Source organism: Lissotriton helveticus, chromosome 3_1 (assembly GCF_964261635.1).
Source record: "Lissotriton helveticus chromosome 3_1, aLisHel1.1, whole genome shotgun sequence".
NCBI classification, from domain to species: Eukaryota; Metazoa; Chordata; class Amphibia; order Caudata; family Salamandridae; genus Lissotriton; species Lissotriton helveticus.
The window spans coordinates 158,306,670-158,327,041 of record NC_136061.1 but is presented as its reverse complement, the minus strand read 5'-3'; the positions used below and the strand labels follow the sequence as shown (position 1 = coordinate 158,327,041).

At 46.7% G+C, this 20,372-nt stretch overlaps 1 protein-coding gene across 2 annotated transcripts in view; it reads right to left on the bottom strand.

The window, feature by feature from the left end:
- Nucleotides 1-20,372, bottom strand: part of MYBBP1A (MYB binding protein 1a) — a 678,288-nt gene that overhangs the window by 339,304 nt on the left and 318,612 nt on the right. For both annotated transcript variants that reach the window (XM_078679447.1, XM_078679448.1), the window contains exons 16-18: nucleotides 19,223-19,312; nucleotides 9,009-9,170; nucleotides 7,651-7,815 (exon numbers count right to left, since the gene is read on the bottom strand). In XM_078679447.1, the coding sequence (XP_078535573.1) occupies nucleotides 7,651-7,815; nucleotides 9,009-9,170; nucleotides 19,223-19,312 (417 nt within the window). The remainder of the gene's footprint in view (nucleotides 1-7,650; nucleotides 7,816-9,008; nucleotides 9,171-19,222; nucleotides 19,313-20,372) is intronic.

Genomic DNA, 20,372 nt, shown 5'->3' with positions numbered 1-20,372 from the left:
CCGAAAATCATACCTTTGTTGACTTGTATTTCCTCTGTCCCACGTCGCAAGTAATCACCCATTTCGAATGGGGATTTTTGATTGGCTGCTGCTCCCGCTTTCTCCAATCAGCAAGCAATGAGGGGGAGAGCAGCTGAGATTACAATAAGTGCCGCGAAATTTGCGGGCATAAAGCTCCTACAATCCACTTGTTCTGCCTTTTCTTTGTGGTTTCCTGTCAAGGCTTTCCTACGTTTTCCGACGCCTTGCTGTGAAATACTGTTGAAATCTGCACAGCTAAGAGGGCTTTCTCAAGGGGGGTAGGAGGGTTGAGGGGGGTTGGGCTGATGTTCAGCCGTAACTGAGGTTTTGGTCACAATGTAAAAGACTCCTCGCACACCGCGCTTTATCTTCGCATTTCTGCACTGCCGGTAACCAATTTAGCCGGTCTGCAGGTGACCTTGTTGGTATTTATACATAATACATATGGCAATCTCACCAAATGCAAACAAACCACACGCAACTGTGTAATGTTTTCAACATGCTTTTATTCTGGCTGCACGGCCTTCGGCGCCATGATGTCTTTCACTTTCTCTTTCCAGACAAGCAAGAGAGTGATGCCGCTCACGGAAGAATGGACTGCTTGGTACAGAACATTGGGAGGTTATGGAGGATATTTACATGGCAAAACAGATCGGGTAATAGTTCGCCCTCCAAATGGAAGTGCCTCAAGACGTGGCTCCGCAGGGCAGGTGGAGGTGGACTGGAGCTGGCACTTATGTCCTGAATGATACAGGGCCGTCCTCCAACGTGGTTATCATTCACCCACTCTGGAACCCTTCTGTGCTTGTCAGATTTCAGTCCTGGGCTGCACTGTTTCAGTTGTACATCAATCACTATTGCACGGTTTGCATAGGGATGGTGTGGAGCTGGCAATGATGTTGGTTTTGCCTTTCCTGTGTGAAACTTGAACCCAATAGCTTATCTTGCTTGAACTGACATCTATCACTAAAAATAGTGCAAAATTACACAGTGGCAAATTTCGGATAATCCCACTCACAGCTTTTACATTTCACAAATTTTGCAGGTGGCAATAAAATGTCACACAGAGTAAGGAAAAGATCATTAGACCAGGTACCCGAAACAGGTCTATGAGAAAAATTGTTATTTTTGCAGCATATACTTCTCAAAGGGGCTTGTGAAAATATACGGTGGGAAAACACACATATCTGTGAAACTCATTAAATGCAGGCTGTTCAAGAATCACACAAAAAAAGTATTGTTTTATTTGGTAAGATTGTAGGACCACATCTAAGTCCAATGTACCAAGTGCTATACCTAGTCATGAAGTATTGAGTGCTGTCACACTCTTTAGTTTAGTGACTTCTTAAAAGTTTCTCTTTGCTCAACTGGGTGTGATTTCTGATATTTATGTTTCTCTCATCTTTGCTTGATTTTGCTTGCGAGAAAGTATCACTCATATTCGTTGAAATGTCGCTCATAAGACACTAACATTATGAAAATGTCACACATAGCAATCTGAAACCTTGGCAGCTCTGCACTTCTCAGGAGACCCGTTGACTTTAAGAGTCCCACACATGGAGAACCAAAAGATTTGGGGGCATTGGTGCAACGTGTACAAGGTGGAATGAGGTGTTAGGGTACACTTAAGTCAGAGTTCTTCAATCAAGGGGGTGCGGGGGGGTCCGCCACCATCTTCAGCAGTATCGTCTTACCCACAGTCATGAGAGGACCGTTTGAAGAACTTTTGGTGTACATCCAGGTCAGTGGTAGTTTTAGGACCTGGCTTTTTTTTCGAGTTGCGCTTACGTAGATCTTTTTCGAGTATGCTCTGGTCCCCAGTGCATGTCATTATTCCAGGACCCGTGGCCCTCTGTCTTTCACAGTCTTCTATTGCGCCTTAAGTTTTAAGGAGTACACAGCACATCGTTGTTTTGCATTATATCGGCAGTTCCTGCTATTTGCATGGCCCCTAAGGAAGGGACACGAGGTCCCGAAATGCATTGGGCCGAAGGTCATCAATCGCCACTCTCGGTGTTTATTTAAGGTTTTTGTAGAGCGCGCAGTAACCCGAGAGCATCCCGGCGCTAGAACCTGGTAGTCAAGAGGGAGTCGCGGCGGGAGGGCGGGAAGATCAGGGAAACAGAAGAGTTTTCAGTGCTTTCCTAAATTGGAGGAGATTTGGTTCGGTTCTCAGTTTCCGGGGGAGACTGTTCCAGTGTTTTGCTGTGTTTACTGAGAAGCGGCGGCCTCCAGCTCGGGCTCTTTTCACTTTATGGACAATGATGAGGTTCTCGTGGTTTGACCGGAGTGACCTGGTGGCTTTGTAGGGAATGATAAAGTCTCTGAGAATGGGTGGACCTTTGTTGTGATGGAGTTTATGTGCCAGGCAGAGGGCCTTGAAGACCACCCTTTCTCTGACTGGAAGCCAGCGAAGCTGCTTCAAGGCTGGCTTGGCTGATGATCTGGCCGGGGTGTTAGTAAGAAGTCGGGCAGCCACGTTCTGGATTCTCTGAAGGGTGTTAAACGTGGCTTCCGGGGCTCCCAAATAAATTGCGTTGCTGTAATCCAGCCTAGACAAGATAAGGCCCTGGATCAGCAGCTTTCGGGAAGTGAAGGGGAGCAGGGGAAGCACATTCCTGCATGCCCTGAGGAGTCCAAAGCATATTCCGGCCGCTTTTTTTGCCTGGGATCTAAAGGTCAGATCTTTCTCAAGCCATACACCCAAGCTTTTAACCTCATCTTTGGGAGCAGGGGGATCACCCAAGCAGGTAGGCCACATGTTGGGCGGTAGGGGGAGCCCTTTTTGTCCAAGCAGCAGGATTTCGGTCTTAGACCCATTGAGTTTTAATGCTGAGGAGTTCATCCAGCCGAGGTGTTCAGATCTTCATACTGTTATGATTGTGAAACGCTTTCCACGCCTTGATTATCATTAAGCAATGCTAATTGTATCTGTATCTATGGAACAATGTTCCCATTTTTGTCTTATTTGAAAACAAATTAAAATTAATGGTGATATCAACATGAGACTATTGTTTTTGTTATATGATGCATGTGCTAACAAGCCGGCATAGCAAGTGAACACTTTCCCGTGGCTATGCACACTTTTTTTCCAGACTGGAATCACTACACAGGTTCACATTACATGAGGGATCGACAGCCCTCTGATACCATGTAGCACGCTTTAGTTTGATAATTTTTTACAAACAATTCATTTACTTTTAGGATTATTGATTTGTACTTTTGGTGTGCAAGTGACTACCTTCCATTTGTTATTATCAATCTGTCATGTGTAAAACAAAGCATCCTAGTAAAAACAATTTTATCTTGGAAATTTTTGTTTTGAGCTGTGCAATAAGCCTCTGTTATTTAACCACACTCACTCACAAACCTACAGTTAACTAAACTCTTATTGCGTTGAACATTATTTGCCGGATATGCGGATGGGGTCAATTATGTAGTGTACCAGATTCCAGAAATTTCTGTCAGGTGGTGGGGGGGCTCGACATTTTGAAAAATTCAGCTGGGGGGGCTCAACCTACAAAAGTTTGAAGACCTCTGCCTTACAGTCCTTTGAGGAGTGATCCGGGTAAAGACAGTAGAGACAGTCTTTGTGTTTGTTAGAAATGGGATTTCTGGTTGGCTGAGGCTTGCGCCAAAGTCAGGCAGAAACCACCACTCTAGTTAGGGCAAGGGAGTTACACTCCAAAGATAACCCCTGCTCACCCTCTTGGCAACGTGACACAAGCAGTAAGGCTTACCCCAGAGGCAATGTGTAAAGTATTTGCGCACGCACCCACCAGCAACAACATCCCAGGCCCCCCACAAAAGGAACTCCACACAAGGTTATATCAAATATAGCCTTTGTATTCACAAAACACATCAGATAGTAATCACACATACATTGTGCCAACTGGCACGGGCAATATTTACAAGGGATTATTTACACAGGACAGGGCCACGTGGGCCACTGTTAGAATTAGCACTTAGTGAACTTGGTAAAGAAATAGTAAAAGAATATATATGCACTTAGAACACTATACTCAGTGTCAACCTGAAATACGAATCATAACAGGCACAATATCCCACAAGTCTAAATACCTTAGACCCTAACCACCTAAGTAAACATTACACTAGGGGCGTAACTCACACAGGGAAGTATAATCTCCCTAAAACAAACCTAAACAGGTAAAACAACCTTATATGCATAAACCATATCTCAGAGGTATCAAACAGGGTGCGCAAAACATACTATACACCATACATTTCCTAGCACCCAAAAGTATTACCACATAAATCACATTAGCATATAAATCACATTAGGGCCTGCGCCTTATAAATGCAACAATCACCCCCTGGCCAACTGGCCATCTCAAATAAGGGGGGGCTCAAACGCCCTATGTCCAGAGAGTCAGAGCTGCTGCCTAAGCAGCGATGGTCAAGGTTGCGCCACTGCGCAAAGCCTAAACGTTGCAGCTGCCCACTACTTGCTGGGCAGCTGAGAGCAATGAACTGGGGACTAAACGCTGCAGCTGGCACTAAGTGCTGTGCAGCTGTGGAAGGCCAAGGTAGGAGCGAAGGAGTGCATGTCACTCCTCGATTCAAAAAGCACATGTCCCCTGAAAAGAAATACCTAAACGGTGCAGCTGCCCACTACTTGCTGGGCAGCTGGTATCTGTAAACTGCGGCATGGGTTCTCACTGGCCCTTGGAACTAACTGCGCCACAGGTTTGGAGCCCTCTAGGCTCTGAAAATAAATGGGCCCGGGGTTAGGGCCACACGGGGCTCTTGAAGTACACATGCCCTCTAGAACTGGAGCTATCATTGGAGCCCTCGGGCTCAGGAAATACCGTGCAACATTGGGAGCCATCTGGCTCTGGAAATCAAGATGCCCCCAAAAACCGAGGGACTTGCCCCCTCGGTGGAGCACACGGGCTCCTAGAAATAATGTGGGTGACAACAGGCCCATCAGGGGCAGCACGAACCCACGGGGGCCCTCAGAGAAAGAAATGCCCAATCGGTGGAGCACACGGGGCCGCTCTGACTCTGTGCCTTTAACTGGCACAGCCAACAGCATCTGCTCCCTCGGGGAGCGGGATTCCACCCTGTCCCCTGCCAAGCCCTTACTCACCGGACTCCGGCGCAGGGGACGCCTCCTCTCTCACTGCGAAGGGAGGGGAGGTGGGGGCCAGGCTCCCGCAATGTGCCTCGCACTCCCCCTCCTCGGGATATCAGCGGCGGCGCTTGCGGGGCTCTCTCTCCTCATGAGAGTCCCGCCTTCCCAACGCGCCCGGCTTCATCCGGTGCCCCCATCTCGAGACCGGGACTTTGCAAATGGAGCCTGCGGGGCTCCGGTACTCCCTTCTCTGCCGGCAATTCCGGTCTGCATGCGGCACCTCCGTCCAGCGGCCCCGCCCACACTCAGGCGGGGCGCGGACGGCGATCATGGCCGTATTTGAGGGGTAAGCTCCCTCTAGCATGAACAAATAGCGAGCGGGGTGGGCTCCCGCTCTAAAAACACAGCCATAAGCGGCCATATGTGGTGGGCACCCATAATTAAATCCAAATAAGCGGGGTGGCACCCGTGGTCGGAACAAAAGGGCAGGAGCGCTTCCCTCTGTGGAAATGACAGCGCTCTGTCCATAAATCAAGATAAAGCCGTCACGAGGTGCTGGGGGCACAGAAACTACAAAAAGGCCCCAGAAATTACCCCTACAGCAAGAAGGGTGTCCGCAACACATCCTCACAGGTGAAGAGGGTAGGAGGGTCCCAGCAACAAAGACCATCAGGCATCCAGGGGCTGGGCAGGGCCCAGGAAGGCAAGCCTTCCCCTGGGCCCCAGCAGCAGCACGCCCTGGTCGTTTCAAGTTGGAAAACAAGAACATTTTCATGGGGTCACAGCCCCTCTTTTATACACAGAAATACTTTGTTGCCCAAGTTGCAGGCAAGGGGCGAACCAGATACAACTGGTTCTTGAGCACTGTTTTGCTCAGCCCCACTCCCTATTCACAGGATGGGTCAGGGACATCAGACACACCACAGGGGGTGGAGCCAGCATTGTGGAGGGAAGGCCCAGCCCTATTCAGGTCCCAGGTGCACTCCTCCCTCCCATCAACATGCAGATCTCTCCATTCAGCACCGGGGCAGACCCATCCTAACTCCTGGAGCCAGGCACACCAGCCAGCTCCAGCCAATCACAAATCAGACAGTCAATTCACATTCACTGCCCAGAAATGCCAACTTCTACAAGTGGCACTTCCACACTAGACAATAAATCTGCGCACATCATCGCGCTGCATTTAATCTCACGAGTTCGCACATACCAAACTCGACCCTGCACTCCCCACACATCAGGAACAACCATGGACACACACATTCCCATGCATTCCTATGGGAGGGCAGGCCAATCTCACCACACGCACTCAGAGAGCGCACGCACTTTACACTGCGCCACAGTGCTAAAGTGGGCTAAGACCAGAAATCACTACAATTTTGTAACATTAAAAGGCAAAAAGTTCAGGGGTGAACCTGCCAAAAGGACCACGTTCAACAGTGTTGGTCATCAACATGAAGTCTCTTTTTACCACAGGAAGCACAGGGCCTAAAAATGCCTTTCTTTGGAGTATCTGCCATGAAGACATTGAGAACTTCACACAGAAGATGGAATCTTGAAGAAAAGAAATCACTGGAAATCCAGAAACAAGGGAAGCTGAGCAGAGCTCAGACGTGCGATAGAAAATCTGAGGGACTAGAACTCCTTCCAGGAAGGCTCCAGAGGGTGGCGATAGCCGATTGGCTCTGCTCTAGAGTTTGGTTCTTTTTGCAAAAATACATGGATATGTTACTAATGTGAGGCCCTTGGCCTATTACTCTATATGTCTAATGGGACATTACTTTATTTATGTACCCGGGACTCCCATCCCGACTACAGGGAATGATTCAGGCATGTGAATCTATGAAAGATACCCTAATACTGGATAAACTGAGTGGAAACGCTCCAGCAAGAAAACCCCCCTGCATCTTCATACCCCCCCACAGGAAACCGTTATGAGTATTGAGCCCCTTCCTGCATCTCCCTGCCCAATCCCTGAAGTTGTACGTCACGTAACTGAGTGAGAACTCTCTCCTCCATCTTACAACCCCCTCCCTGAAAGTGGGTACAGCGGGGACCTCTTCTTGGCTTCCGTCTACCTACCCCCCTCCCTCAATATGGACACAGATAAGTGGATTTCCCTTCTGCTTCTTTCTCTGAAACTGGGCACAGTGGAGAGAGTGAGAACCCCCTCCTTAATATTTCTCTTCTTCCAAAAAGTTGGACACAGCTAATAGCCAAAGGGGGGAGACCACTTCTTGCATTTTCTCCTCCTCTATAAAGCTAGGTCCAGAGTAGGAAACTTGCTAAAGCTTGACTCAGCTGAGGGGCAACCCCCTTCTGCATCTTCCAAGCACCTCCCTGAACACAGATGAGAGTGAGAACCGCTCCTGCCAGTTTCTGGCCCCTTCGTAAAGGACACAGAGCAGAAGCCTTGACAGTATAAAAAAATAAAAATCGTTGCTGGGTCTCTGCCATGGACAGACCCGGCCCACTTAAAGAACAGACGACACACCAAACAAGTAATTGCAATTACATAAAAAGAGCAACTTTCAAACCTTTGTTTTGAAATCCCGCCGCAACATTTTCTCTTTGCGGATTCTTTCCTTCTCATCCTTCTTCGCTTGGATACGTTTTTTCTGCTCAGAAAAAAGGGCTGAGATGTTTTCGTCAAGAGCCATCATGGTCTCATCATCAACATCCGCATCACTGTCATCTGTATCCTTCAGGTTGAAAATAAAAGAGGTGGTGAAGCACATTTTAAAACAGATAAGAGCCTGAACTGCAGCTGGCAGAAGTACTTACATACTCTCTGCATATCAACAATATTATGAAAAGATCCACCTCTCACTTCACACACCCATAAAGTAGCCTGCCATCTTCTTCAAATGATAATCACTCATAATTCGTCTCACACATGAACACATTTTGGAAAAGTCAATAGGCCTGGCCTTAACTTTTATGATGGCTATTTTTTTTTTATAGAAGTATATGCCACAAAATAAGATTAAAAAGAACACATTCAGTCACTCAGCCGGCTTTTATATACTTGCAATAAATATGTAAACTTAATAACATTTACTGATCTGGCGGCTTTACAAGAGATCCTTTTTAAATAACATGCCTGTCAGACATTTTAGATTTAAAAGTGTCAAATGATTTTCTGCCATAAAGCAATCTTATCATAAATATCTACAGTTTGTAACTCTTCACGAACTACTTCAAAGTGCACAAGGAGGAAAAAAACGAAAATGCATACAAAGGTCCCAAGCCTAACACATTTAATGTTGGCTTAATTTGACCAAAAAAAAAAAAGTTGAATGCTACAGAAATCATTCAACAAAGTGAGAGTGAGGGTTCGTTTTGAGGATGGATAAAGTGATAGTGTGGATGGAGACATGGCATTGTGTATGGGACTGGGATGAGGCGAGTGCATGGGGACAAAGCGAATAGGAGGGAGCGAGGTTTCAAGAGGTAGTGGAAGGGATGTGAGAGGAGACCACAAAGGAGCAAAAGCACAACCAGTAGAAATTGTACAAAGAAACTCCTCGCAGATGCTCTGGAAACAAAGAGCTACTCCACTCTGTCAGGGTAACTAGTTGTCATGTCTGAGCTCTTACCTCTCGTGCCTTTCATCTGCACCTCTATGAATGACCATACTGTAGCTCTAAGCTACTGCCTAACAATCTAGATCAGCTAATCATTGCTCAAATTACTTGGCCAACAATGCCATACCCACCCCTCATGTCATGCAGAAACTTTGTCAGACCCATTCAAAAAAATTATAAGATGTTCATATACAACTTAAGACCTGCAAGTCAGATTAAGGTGGGGTTGATGCCCCACCGGACAAAAGAGCCACGTCCCTCATCATTCTCTGATCCGTTGACGAAATCTGAAAGTTCGCTTCACCTACCAATGCATTTACAGCCTTGAAAGCAGTCATCAGCTGCTGACGAAAATTTTCATCAATATTTTCTGGGTCCTTCTCTTCGTCCTCGTTACCAGAATCTTTTGCTTCAGCGTCCCCATCCTCCGAGCTGTCATCATCTGAAGAGTCATTACTTTCCTCATCGTCCTGACAAATAACATCAATAGAAAGTTTAACAATAGTATTTTAAGCCGTATACTAATGAAAATTATTGACACACACCTTCAACATATAAAGGACAGGTCTGGCGTAGCTGCAAAGCTGCCCACTTTGAAATCTGGAAACTTGAGTTTTAATTCACTTGCCAAAGAATCATGTGCTTCTGGACAAATTACTTTATTGCCTTGAATCTAAAATTGTAAATGTGTGTGAATGTATATTATAATTAGGGCTCATAGTTTTATGTTATTTATATTTTGAACATTTCCATCTGTATTACTCCATATTTAGTTTTGGGTCATCTTACTGGTATTTATCTGCCTGTATTGTGAAAAATGGTATAGTCCCACATTTAATTTTTAAAACATGTTATTTACATTTCATATGAATGCACAAACCAACTGTAGGAGGCTGACGTACTATATAGTGCACACTTATTCAAGTGCTGCATCCTGAACTAACCCCGGCAACCCTTATGATGATTTTAGTGGTCTTCTACAACTAGACAGCTCTCTATGTGGTAGCTGTGGAGAGCAGCCTTCTGCTTTTCTTGAATGCGTGTTAAGCATCTTTTTTTACCAGTTTAAACCTTTAGTGTAGGTTAACTGAAAAGGAACCACAAAGTGTTTATATAAAAATACTTCTGTTTATTATACAGCACTCACTAACACATTGGTACAATGTCTATCCGGAGTTATCAACATAATATACAAGAATACTTTAGATGCAATCAGGTAAGTAGCACAAAATACAGTGGTCTCCGGGGGAGACCAAACCATTTACTGAGAAAGTGGAATGTGAACTGCAAAGGAGAACGGGACTTGGACCAGAAGACCCAGAGAAACCAGAGACCAGGAATCACCCAAGGTTAGTACCCAGGAACCCCACAGAGGCTGTGTGCAGAGTGGAAACACAGCCGCATGACCAATAAAAGTCAATGGAGAAGTTGAGGTTGCAGATTTGCAGAAGAAGGACCCTTCCAGAGGACCCCAAATATTTCCTTGGAGGACAGAATATTGGAGAGCCACCCCATCCGTAGATGCCCCCAGAAAGCGGAAACCAGGTTACCTACACAAGGGGAGTCTAGTTCATAGGGGTGAAGAGAAGTCGGAAACCTCCGTAGATGATAACGGAAGAGTTGGAAGAAATTGCCTGTGGAGAAGAAGGTGAAGCTGTCCGATGGAATCCAAGCATGAATGCTGGATGTAAAGAACCTGCGAGCAGAGGGGACAGAGTCTATGCAACTAGGAAGTGACCAGGAGGCGCAATAACACATAGCCCACTGATGTCGGGCGGTGCAGAAGAGTCAACAGTGACCTTGTCACTGCAGCTGTGGGGACCATGTGATGTGGACAAGAGACGCTGTCGCTGCTAGCGCTTGGCGCGTATTTACAAGCGCGTTTTTTAAACTGTCCCGTTTTTTATTTAATTTAATTTTTACTTTGTTGTTCCCCTGCTTTTAAGGCCCCCCTCACCTGCACTGTAATCGTGACTCCACCGCTGCTTGAGCGGGTCCGGTTCTCGGGGTGGGCTCCCAGTCCAGTCGCCATCTTGGAGTGGGGTAGTGCTGAGGTCCAGCTCCAGCGCGCGCCTGAGTGCGCAGAATCCGGGGTGAGACGCCTATTTAATGCTCCCTGACAAGCGCAGCGGTACCGCGCAGCGGGAACGCCCTCGCTTAGCCTGAGTCGTGCCAGAGTCCTGCCCGTCTGCGCCCGTCCGCGCTAAGGACGTGCGGGGCGCTGCGGGTATCTGGGCTCAGGCAGGCTCCCTTGGCGTGTCATCATGCTAACCTATTCGAGAGAGAGCCTTTACAACATTGGCCAGGCTGGTCAGAGGTGTCCTCTGCCGCCTGTCCACCCGCTCTGTGGCCCGTATCGGTGCCGCTGTAATGGTTGGGCGCTGGATCTACCAGGGACAATCCTTCGGAAGGCTACAGTGCCGGTTCATCGGCTTAAGGGCTTTTCGCCCTCTCTGCGGGTTTCCAACCTAAATGTTAGATCAGCTCTGAGCCACTACCAGAATATCTATGATTTAGTTGAGGATGGTGCCCCAGATGTCCTAGCCATCACGGAAACCTGGCTTCAGGACACGGATGTAGCTATTCCAAATCTGGTTTGTCCTCCTGGCTATTCTATGTTCACTCTGAACAGACCATCCAGAGGTGGCGGTATAGCGCTTATAGTCAGGTCCTGCTTTGCATGCGTGTGGAATGGCCTTAACATCGCCGGCTGTGAAAGCGCCTCTTTTAAAATCACTGTCGGCCCTGAATTTACATTCTCTGGGATGGTGGTGTACCGTCCGCCGGGTAGTGATGTGGTGTTTCGAGGTTCGTTTCCGGATGCCCTTGGCACACTGGTCATAGGGTGTGCCAATTACTCCATCTTGGGCGACCTGAACTTACATTTCGACGCACCCTCCAACTTGGCGGTTCGCAGCATCACCGCTGACTTAGAGGCCTTTCAGCTTGTTCAGCTGGTTTCGCAGCCTACCCACATAGGGGGTCATATCCTTGACCCCTTTTTTACCAACTTGCCGGGGACTAATATCACATCTATCTCTCCGCTAACATGGACTGACCATTTTCTGGTGACCATTCTGTGTCCCATCCCGGCGGCTCCTTCCACCCCGTCAGTGAGATGTGTTCCAAGGAGGTTGTGGAATAAACTTAGGCTAGAGGATTTTCACCACCTTCTAGCGGAAGATCCGTTGGGTCCATTGGAAGATGTGGAGGAGGGGTATGACCGCTTCTGCTCCTGGACTACCAGGGCTCTGAACACTCTGATTCCCATTACATCGAGTAAAATCAGTACTAGAGAGTCGAGCCCCTGGTACGACAGTGCCCTGCGTGCCTTGAAGAGAGCCTGTAGACGGGCAGAAAGAGCTTGGCGAAAGACATATGGAGCTGATTTAAAAGCTGCATATGCTGCATCCACCAAGATTTACCATCGGGCCATTTGTCGAGCTCGGGCAGCTTATTATGCTGCAGAATTTCGCTGTAGCCCAAACCCGTCGAAGACCATCTTTAAGGCCGTGAAGGATCTAGTAGCGAAGCGAACTTCCTCTGTAGTGGTGAGTTCCATCTCCCACTGTGAATCCCTGGCTGCGTATTTCCTGGGGAAAGTCCAAACAATCTATCGGGCATTCCCTAACACAGGGATCGACTTGGGAAGTTCTAATGCGACGCCACACTCTATCACCCTGCTCTCCTTTCCCCCTCTTCCCTTAGATGGGTTTGACAAACTCGCTTTGCGAGTTAAATCTGGCTCTCCATCCGATCCAGTTAGGCCCGCTCTGTTTAGAGAGCAGGCCTTTATGGGGCGCACTGCGGTGTGTTCCCTTGTCAACCTATCTTTGGAGACAGGGGTGGTTCCAACTAAGTGGAAGCAGGCGGTGGTGTCTCCCATCCTGAAAAAGCCTTCCCTGGACCCTTCTAAGCCCGAGAACTATCGTCCCATCTCGCTGCTGCCTTGGCCGGCGAAGATAACAGAGGCCAATGTCAACTTGGCCCTGTCTGAGTACCTCACACGAACCAATGTCCTCGACCCCACACAAAACGGCTTCCGTGCTGGGCACAGCACGGAGACCGCCCTCCTTGTGATGGTGGAACATCTCCGTGCGGTGTTGGATGCTGGACAGACGGCGGCGCTGATACTGTTAGATCTCAGCGCCGCCTTCGACACAGTCTCTCACAGCATCCTCCTGCATCGGCTCGAGGAGATAGGTGTCGGTGGACAGGCTCTGCAATGGTTCCGCTCCTACCTTGGCGATCGTTCCTTCTGTGTTTCCATCTCTCCCTTCAAGTCCAACTTCCAACCACTGGCCATGGGGGTTCCACAGGGATCCTCGCTGAGTCCCACGTTGTTTAATCTCTACGTGAGACCGCTAGCTGATGTCCCTAGGCAGCGGGGCCTAACCTTGGTCTCATATGCCGACGACACACAGCTGGCGGTTACTCTCAGCGGGGACGCGGAAGTGGATGCCCCCAGGTTTCAGGATGGATTGAAGGCGGTGGCTAGCTGGTTGACAGGGAACTGTCTCCAGCTGAATGCCACTAAAACAGAAGTTATGGTTGTCGGTAGGGGAGCGGAACTTTGGGGTGACCAATGGTGGCCATCTGAGCTGGGACCATCCCCGGCGCCGGTTTTGGAGCTGAAAAATCTGGGAGTGTGGATAGACTCGGGTCTGACTTTCGTAGGGCACACTAAAAGAACAGCGGCTTGCTGCTTTGGTCTGTTGAGAGGCTTAAGACCCGTTCTTAAGTACTTTGATGCCCCAACCAGACAGCTTGTAATCCAGGCCACTGTCATCTCTCGCCTGGATTACGCGAGTTCTCTTCTCGCCGGGGCCAATGAGGCCGAGCTTACTCGATTACAACGGGTACAAAATGCCGCAGCCAGGGCGATTGTCGGCCTCCCTAAATTCTGCTCGGTCGCGAATGTTCTTCGCTCCCTACACTGGTTTCCAATACGGAAGCGTATTCTTTTTAAGATACTCTGCCTCGCTTTTAAGATCTTGAGAGGCATGGGCCCTGAAATCTTCTCTGGCTCTCTTTCCCTTTATGTCCCTACTCGCACTCTTCGCTCCCAGGGCCAGGCCCTGGTTGTAGCCCAGATACAGGCTCTGCCGCATGGGCGGCCGCTCTTTTGGTGTAAAGGCGGCATCAGCTTGGAACTCCCTCCCGGTGGAATTGCGCCTGTTAGAGGATCTTATGGCTTTTAGGAAAGCCTTGAAAACATTCCTGTTTTAGTCTTCAACCCCCAGTCTGTGTTATGTACTTAGAGTGGTCCTCTCTGGTTCTCTTTTTTTAGCTGTGTTATATTTTTTATGCACTCTCTTGTCAATGCGCCAGGACGCTCCTTAGCTGGAGTAGCTGTGCGCACAATAAAAACCAATAACATAACATAACATAACATAACATGTTGAGGAAGACTAGAAGCTGTGTATGAGCTGTCCCATGTCAGTGACTAGGTGTTCGTTGTCCAGTGGGCGCACCAACAAGTCTGGTTAGCCACAACTGGCATGGAAAACGAAGAAGAGCAATGTTGGGACCAACAAGGTCCAGGAGAGTCACCAACAGCAGGAGAGTCGGAGCAGGCCCCGAACAAGCAGGGGAGCCCACTGAACCAGTGAACCCACAGGCCACAGACAAGGAGTCGCAAAAGGATCTCAAGTAGCAATAATGAAGGGTCATGGGGCAGAGGTTTCGGCGAGGAGGCGGATCTTGGAGGGAAGAGATGCTGGAGGATGGAGCTCCTTGCTGAAGGTCTCTTGAGTGCAGAGTCAACAAGTCTTGGCAACTGCAAGCCAACACCGGTGCATAGGGGTTCGGTCCCAGCAGTTCGGACGAGAGAAACTGGCCTCATAATTGCAGAGAGGATAGGTTAGATCTCGAGGGAGTTGCCAAACCACCTGTGTTGCTGAGCCTGAGGAAGTCCGTAGGACAACAGGAGCAGTAGACCGGTCAGCTTAATTGCAGCAACTGCAGGGGAGTGACTCCTTCACTATAGAGAGATTTCTTGGAGTGTCCTTGATACCCTCCTTTATACCTATAGGACAGTTGAACAACCTGGCTGGAGCACAGACACACATGACAAATAAGACTTGCAGAACAGGGAGACCAGGAGCCGCAGGAGTCTTCTTTGGGGCAGTCTCGGTTCCAGATTAAGTCCACCGAAGTTTAAGTTTCCAGACGATTGAAGCGACGTAGTTTAGGGAGTGAGCCTTGTCCCACAACAAATCCGAGGACCCACCCACAGGTAAGCCCTCAAATACAATAAGGAAAGGGTAGGAAGGACTCTGGGTTCCCACCCAAAGTAGGGCCTGGACCGAGGGGAGGATACTCCCATGTCCTTTGTCCAGTTTCGCACCAGAGCGGGAGCCACGGACTCCTTGAACAGCCTCAAACTCGAGTATGCAAGGAGAGTACCAAACGCGCCCTTCAAAGCAGGCTCTGGCAGTGAGAAGCGACCCCACCCCAGCCCACTACACTAAGTCATGTCTGGGAGGTGGTTACACTTCCCTGTGACAGGAAACCTACTGTTCTACCTTCCCCTGCTTTGAGCTCAGCTCTGCAGCAGTAGGGCAGAATTGTGTTTGTGGTCTGCAGTAGCGCTCTCTTGCTTTCAGACACTAAAAGGCTGTTCTCGGGAGTACAAGGGAGTACCCCAAGGGAGCCCCCAGTACATGGGGTAATACTTTCAACACTGAAATCGGTGTTGGGGTAGGATTCCAACAATGTTGATACCACACATGACCAGGTTCGGTACAGCCACTATATAGTTAGACATCTCGTAATGACTGATGTCCACCATATGTATTAAAATGGCTGACTGCATTTACAAAGCCTGGAGAATCGACCCTGGGGTTTTAGGGGTGTCCTGCTAATGCAGGGGCACCCTCACACTTCTAACCAAGCACTCTGCCCTCAGGACTGAAGAGAATGCCAGAGGGCTGACATATGTTTAAAGTGCAGTCACTTCGGATATAAGGAAACTTACATCTGTCATAAGAGGTGCAAGCATCAATTCAGGCTGCAATGGCAGGACTGTACTCTCAGTTAAGCGGATTTCCAGGGGCGGCACAAAAGATGCAGCAGCCCATTGGTCATTCCTTGTCTACCTATGCCCTGGGTACCTTAGTACCATATACTAAGGACTTACAAGGGTACACCAGTAGTCAATTGTGGATGCAAAAAAGTACTTACCACAGTCAATTTAGAGATTGAAAGCACAGTGACTGGGTTCCCGATTAGCAGGATCCCAGTCAGACTAGGTCAAAAACACACTGACACCAGGCAAAAGGTGAGGGTAATCATGCTAGAAGGATCCTAACTTTCTACACCAACTAACGCTATACAGGCACATACCTCGAGTCATTATCCTCCTAGAGCTATTAATAGCTTAGAATGTCACATTAATGTGCTTAATACAACTCTTAAGACTCACAGATATAGTGTATATAGAAAATAGTGCACAATCAAAAGTCAAAAACATCCTCGTATCATTTGTATCTGACTGGCAGTCTGACCCGGTGTCATAACAATTCCACTGTGGACCCTAGCACACAGTAAGTTCTCCGCTACCCAGAGGTCATGTCAAACTTGCAGGGACACCCTCTACCCACTGTATATCACCTTTTCTAATGTCATATAGAGGTCCACCCCCGCCTCCATTTCTGTATGGAGGGTAATTTCGGCACGCCCCGATTCCTGGCCTCATCTATCTTGGCTACTACGAAGGCCAGGGCACTAAAAGAAGTTTAAAACGTGGTAAGTTTCATATTTAATCAAAAATCATGCCCTCATACTGCGATGCCTGTTATATTTTAGCAAATGAAGCAGCCAAATATAATAAAACATTTAAGGGTTCTAAAGCGACACTATTTGAAAAGCTCTTCGTAATACAACCGTTAGATCTGTCAGCCGTAGGGTAGTCTTACCCCAAATATTGAGTCTTTTCCCCTCCTAATTTTGCTGAATTTGTTTTTGTTGGTCTTGGGACTCTGTGTACTTGACCACTGTTAACCAGTGCTAACGTTTTTGTGCTCACTACGTAAAGCATGGTTAGACTTAATTTACTTATAAGTCCCTAGTAAAGGAGTATACCATATACTCAGGGTTAGTACATTAAATGCTACTAATGAGCCTGCAGCACTAATTGTGACACACACTTGGTTAGCTCCCTAAAACAGGTCTCACACCTGCCATTGAAACCGGAGTATGCAGTTTTAAACTGCCATTTCAACCTGGCAACATAAACATTTTATCGGACCTAAACCTTCCTTTTTAATACATGTAAGTCACCCCTAGGGTAGTCTCTAAACAGCCCATAGGGCAGGGTGCAGTGTATCTAACAAGGTAGACATGAATTTTGAGTTTTACATATCATGGTAGTAAAAAAACTCTTAAATTAATTTTTCAAAACTGCAAGGCCTACCTCTCCCATCGGATAACAAAGGGTTATCCTATTACATTTAATAAGTGATAACCTTCAATTGGGAGCAGGTAGGCGTGTCATGTTTGGTCTCTAAAGAATTATAATTATAAATTCCGAATTAAAGTCACAATTCTGAAAATAACACTTTTAGAAAGTTATTTTCTTTTCCTAATTATTTGGTGCCTACAACCTGCTCTTGGGTCCTATGACTAGCTGTGAGCCGGAGTTTGCCTTTGCGCATTCCTCACAGACAGCCATGCCACAGAGAGACCGGGTGGAGGCGGAAATCCTGCCTTGTGCCCTCAGAGGAATGCCGTGCTGCTCGAGACATGCGTTTCTGGTAACACCCAGGGATTAAAAAGGCTCCAACCATCTCAAAACTGCACCTGGACACCAAGTGTGGGTCAGTCCGGACCCTCTAAGTGGTGCCCCTCCAGCCATACCCCCTTGGAAGTAGGGTTTAAAGTTCTGTACCAGCCTAACTGAAGGTTTCACCAAATTGTCACAAAGATAAAAAAAATAGTAGAGCACCGCCAAGCAGACAGCGCACAATACTTTACAAATTGCCTCAAAGTTAAGACTCACTGCTTTTGTGCCAAGCTACCAAAAGGTTAAGCACAGGTTAATTTAGTGACTGTTTGTGATTCATCCTGACAAGGATTTTGGCTGTTGCTTGAGAAGGGCTCACACTCCCTACAACCAACATCCCAATTTTGTCACAACAACTATTTTGATAATGCTGAAAAAAATAAAACTGTGACAGGGAAAAACAGCACTTCCTGTAGCAAGGAACAGACATGGGGAGAGGAGACAGCAGACAGAAAAAGAAGAGGGGAAATAATTGGTATTCTGGAGATGGCTCATGTAAGAAAAAAACAAATAAAGAGGGACACCTAGGACTCTGAATAACCCCAGAGGGTCTATCAGTGGCAATTAGTAAATACATGGAGAGTGAAAGTGACAAGAACATTGGCAATCAGGGGCATTCCTTTAGGGAATCACAGAAGGGAGGGTTATTTTACTGTGATAATTCAATAGGGGATTATAAATGAATACACAACAGTAGCAAATGCAATACATGTAAAAAGAAATGGAGATAGAATCTAAAACATTAGGGAAAGAGATGAAACAATCAGGCAGGACGATAAGAGTGAAAGCAGCACTATACAGATACTACTATAGAACTGTTTATACAGCAGGAAGGAGAAGATAAAACCCAGACCCAAAATTACAAATGAACAGCAATAAATAAGGATGGCTCTAATTTCAGAATCGTAAGTCCTCATAGCAACAAAGACCTTCAAATCTTACACAGCACTGGGACAAATTTTACAAGACTTTCAAGATTAAATTAGCATCAACAATGATTAAACTATTACCAAGTATAGCACAGAGAGGAGGAATTGCATATTCAATACTCCAGACAGACACAGTATTCATCCACAGCCAGATAAAGACTCCAGCCAAGCACCCCCAACAATGCATTTCACAGAGGGCAATCGCATCATTGGAAATAGTGCAATAAAATATACATAACTATGTACCAGTTCAACTATAGTTCATCTCCCATTCCCTTGGCTCAGCCAGCATTTCAGTGGGGTCTCGGTGTTCCCTCCAATAGTGAATAGTCTTAACTCTTGAAAGGCTGGCAAGGATTGCAGACCAGATGTTGGCTCGACTATTGGAATGTAAAATTACATTTAAGGCAGAATTAAAATAGTGTATTCTCCAGAAAAATCAATGACGGGAACTGAAAAGTATTTTAAAATTGGTGCTTAATGTCCAAACCCAATGGCGTAAACAATTATTTTTTTTATCAATCAGAGGTGGAGTCTTTGTCCTGGTGCATTGTGGGTTTCAGGGACGACACACAAGTTATCTCAAGACCGAAGACTTCTATGAAGAAAAACAACTTGCATATGAAAACGCATCCAACTCTAAATGGCAAGGATCTGGTATACAGTAGCACATGCCACAAGAAAGGAACACTTTAGCTACGGTAAATTAAACTGCCAATCTAACCATGACCAACATGCATTTCAGTGTCTCCCCATCTCCAATTACTTCTAATTCTATTGCATTTTCAACGAAATACAAGGATGTTACCATTTCCACAGTTGATTTTCCCTTCTTATTGCTTTCTTCCATTATCTCTACATTGCTTTCTTTATTTGGATCTTCTTCTGGATCAAGGACCTGGGCACAGTGGGCAAGAAAGTGCAGTTCTAGTAAATACACATACCAATATCATAGGTTCAGCTCTCATTTCTACTGACAGACCTTATAAAAAGCAAACTAACAAATATGGCACACATTTCCCAGTGTAATAATATTTATATTTTTGCCTTGGCCATTTAGAGCATTCAACTTCCCAAACAAATCTGTACCGATCAATTGTGTGTGTAAGAGCTCCAACTTACACAGACCTGGGACAGTCAGCGTATACAGGGAAATATGGAAGTTTCAATATCTTGCATATGTAAGTCAAAAGCATTCACTAGCATACACACTAGTATACAAACCATACATATTTGATGAGAACCTAACATTGACAGAAGCTTCTGTTGCCAAAGTACTATTTTGTTGTGCTTGGTAAAATGAAAGAGGGCAGTGGGGATCTCTATTTTCTTGGAGACTCTTGATGCCTCTGAGGCCTTACCAATCTACTTTCTTGGCTTTCTATAGCAAGTTCCACCACCAAACAGTACCTTCCTACTGCACGTCGTGGTGGTGAAATAGCATCCCCACCGTAGCTCAAAAATGTTAAAATAATATTCTGAAGATTGTAAGCAGGATGGTGGATCAGGATAATGCATGGGGTGTAGGTCTCAGAATTAGCCCTTAAGAATGAGAAGCTCCGAAAAGTCATGGAAAACGGGACTGCTGCCATACTGGAAGGGGAGAAGAGTAGTCAGTAATAAGTGAATGTACATGTATTTTACTTGCCAGAGTTCATAAAATGGTAGATAGGGGAACAGTCACTAACGATAAGCTCAGTGGAATGTAGAGACTCCTTGCAGAGACTCAATCATGAGAATGGACGTTTGCTGCAGGAGTCCCAAAGAAACTATCATTTCCTGTCCTTAGCCCAGAGGTCCTGCTATAACAGAGGGCAAAACAAAGCCACAATGCAGAGAAACCTTTAGCTTCACATTAAAAGTTGTGTGGACTGCTTTGATAATCAAAACATTTTAACCCTGTTATACGGTTTTCTTCTTCATTATAATAAGGCCACATCTGTATGAATAAGGTATCA